General features: G+C 36.6%; 1 gene segment (V, D, J or C); it reads right to left on the reverse strand.

Moving 5' to 3' along the window:
* Nucleotides 1-1,009: 1,009 nt before the first annotated feature.
* On the reverse strand, nucleotides 1,010-1,489 carry LOC134305189 (T cell receptor alpha variable 18-like). The segment is given in 2 exon segments: nucleotides 1,010-1,323; nucleotides 1,423-1,489. Coding segments are annotated over 2 exon segments (381 nt in total).
* Between the last annotated feature and the right edge of the window lie 2,088 nt (nucleotides 1,490-3,577).

Here is a 3,577-nt window from a genome sequence, read left to right on the forward strand (position 1 = left end):
ATAGTGCCGTTAACGCAAATTCTAGTTCATGTTGAGACTTGACTGGTAGAACAAACGTTTTAATGTCGGACTTGCCACCGTTTTTCATTTGCGGTTTGTTAACATAATGTAACCGAGTGTCGTAGTGATGCACTTGCATAATAAAGAAATAAATACACGCTATATTCACAAGTTGTCGGGAGCAGAACACTTTATTAACTTATTCTGTTACTGTACCAAATACCGGAAAGCTGAGTCAAGCACGTTAGTCCATGAACTATGGAAGCCCCAAAGGGTCAAAACACACTCACTTCGTGTAGAAACGTCCATCAAACCAGTGTCACAATACAACCACAGAAAAGTCTGTTACAATAACTACGCCGTATCCCACCTAAAGCACCGCTGATCTACAATGTTTGCTGATGGAGAAATTCTAACCTACAATCTGACATTTACTGCCTAGTATGTGAGTGAATAAAACTCCCTTACAGTTTTCTCTTGTCCCAGCAGTTTTTAACATAAGTACATTTAGCATAAAATGTGTTCACCATTTTAATTGTAACATTTCACTTAAAAATCCTTGTTTTGTATAACATTTACACAGATTTTTTTAAATGTGATTAATCGCGATTAACTATATGAAATTCTGAGATTAATCGCGATTAAAAATTTTAATCGTTTGACAGCCCTAATTATAACATTTAAAATTTTAATTCATCCTATCTTAATTTTAATATACCATATGGTTATTTTCATACAGCCCCAAAACAGAAAAAGTTGGGACAGTGTGGAAAATGCAAATACATTTACTTTGACTTTTATTTGATTGCTTCATTTCATTTATTAATAAACATCCATGTCACAGAGAGCAGGTGCTATTTGTATCGTATTGTGTGTGTGTGTGTGTGTGTGTGTGTGTGTGTGTGTGGTTAACTGATAACAAGTAAAAAGGAAAAAAAAACTTTCATCTTCTGAGCTTTGGCGAACTTCACATAAGTGAGTTTTTGTACAGCATCTCAATGGCTTTGTATCACTGGGCTACTACTTGAAGAGCACAGTGATAGAGAGCAGAATCTGTCAGCTTTAGATTGTTGATGGTGAGTTCAGTAGATGTATCATCTGTGTTTGACTTTAAGCGAGAGTCTGTTGGTTTTTTCTCTGCACTACTACGTGATTTGGCACCTTTATACAGTAAAAACTGTGGTGCGCTGTTAGGATTGTGTTTGTACCAGTAAAGATCAATGTAGCTGCTGCTGGACTGATATGAACATTTTAGAGTAACAGTCTCTGTTTCTTTCCTCACAACGTTGGCATCTACTGGCCCAATTTCATCTGCAAAACCACCTGTTGTAAAGGAAAAAAAGACAATAATGTGTAATTTTAAAAACAAACAATATAGTAAATCAATAACATTTATTTATTAATAAATATGTTTGCTTTTACCTGATGTTACAGTGAGAATAAGTCCTGTGTATCTCCAGATGTACAGCAAGTTGCATAGTTGAGGCATTTCTGAACACAGCATTGTGAGCACTTGTTATAACTGTTCTGTATAAAACTCATCACGTAAGTCTCTAGGAAGCCACACACAGGAAAGGCAAAAGCTACAGCACAACTACACACATCCACAATTTCAGTATCAGTTGTTTACTAAGACTCTGCTGGAGACTTTTGGAGTTAGTTGGCTGAGCGAGTCAGTATTTGACAAAAATATATAAAATATCTCAAAACACTTTCTTTATGTTTGGCTTTTAAATTAGTTTGATAACAATGGAAATTGAAATAAGTTTTTAACATTTTTAATAGTGTCACAAAGAAGCTTTACAGAGACCCCAAATTAGCGAACCAAATTACATAATGATTAGTGATAATTAATTAACAACTATAAACAGGGATTAGAAATAACCAAAATGAGCTCAAGTAAGTGATGATTATAATGACAAGTATTTACCAGCATTTATAAAAGTGCTCTAAACATGAGCTCTTGTAATCTTTCAGCAACAAAATACTGAAACAAAAGTCAAACAGTGGGTGAATGATTTGCTGGTTTACCAGTCACCAACATCCCACACCAAACCATTCAGGGCTTTTTACTGCATTCCAATATTAATGAAAGTTGTTCTGGAGTCAAAGAGCTACAATATTCCTCATTACAGTGGGTAGCACTGCTGTCTTACAGTAAGATGAGCCTGGGCTTGATTCTAGTTATATAAGCTAGATATATTCTAGTTATATGTTTAGTTATATAAGCTTAATCTCTCAGTACTGTTCAAATGAAGCTCAAATGTTCATATGTTTAAATATGTTCAAAAAGACAAAGTTTTTCATGGGGTGTCCCAATTTTTTCACATGACTGTGTATATATGTATATAGGCTATGGCTTTTGCACCTTTCATTGATAACAGCCCAGATGGTTCTTTTCAATCTTTGGCATGGAGAGCTAGACTTTGGAATGAGCTCCTTTTACACCCAGTCATGATTCTCTCGCCTGCTTGTCAACTTTTCGCTCATATTTTGCCCCTGTCTTAACTTCTTTGGAGTGTGTTGCAGGCATCAAATTCTAAATATGTTCCTGTTTACAAACTACAATGAAGTGCATCAGTGAAAGTTTAAAGTGGACTGAACTGGAATGTAATTACATTATTATATGGAATATTAATGATGAGAACTTTAGAACTTGTATAATATATTGTACAGATTTGGGTTTTGAATGAAATAAATCATCACAGAGTGTAAAAAATTCCATCTAAAACAGAAACTGTGGAGAATTTCTATCATAAACTGAATCTACAGACCTGAGTAACTGATAAGTGAGACATTATAAGCACTCAGGGCTCTCAAGTTTTCAAGTTTGCTTGGAGTGAGACGGTGGGGGGGGGGGGGGGGGGGGGGTTGGTTCGGGGTTGTCAGAGGTTGTTCTGTTGATGTCCCTTTTGGGGGGGGGGGGTTTGCAGGTGTGCGGTCCCTCCCAGTGTCCCATCAGCATAAACACAATTTGCCTCAAATGGGCCCCTTGAACTGCAGTGGTCATTGTCTCTTCACTTTACACTAAATTCTGTAATATTAAATAAATTGTTCTAGCTATGCCTTTCTAAACAAACAAACAAAAAAACCCAGACAAATTAAATAAAGAAAAACAAATGGGCCCCTTGAACAGTGGTGGTTATTCTGTCCCTCTGTGTGTGTTTGTGTTTATGAGTGATGTTGTGTGTTGTAAGTGTTTGTGGCAGATTTTGATGCCTTGATGACCGATATTGGGGGCTCCCATTTAAAGCACTGTGGTTCAATGTCAGTCATTTTCACGGTCATGATGGATGACAGAGTACCATCCAGAGCCAACATGTTCCTGGGTTTGGTTTTATTAAGCCCCACCATGGAAAAAACCCTCTCTACATCTGCATTTGAGTGTGGCAGAACTAATACCAGTTTGGCAATTGTAGACAGCCTCGGAAATCTGCTCATACCAGTCACCTTTGAAAAAAATGAAGCAAGGAAGCCTAATTACACTCCTACATATTTTTAATTTAAAGTTTTGCAGTTATTAAGCTGCTCATGTCAATGGGTGTGTGCTGAGTATAGGTCTTATACAAAGAGTAGG

This window comes from Trichomycterus rosablanca, unplaced genomic scaffold (genome assembly GCF_030014385.1).
Source record: "Trichomycterus rosablanca isolate fTriRos1 unplaced genomic scaffold, fTriRos1.hap1 scaffold_128, whole genome shotgun sequence".
In the NCBI taxonomy this organism is placed as follows: Eukaryota; Metazoa; Chordata; class Actinopteri; order Siluriformes; family Trichomycteridae; genus Trichomycterus; species Trichomycterus rosablanca.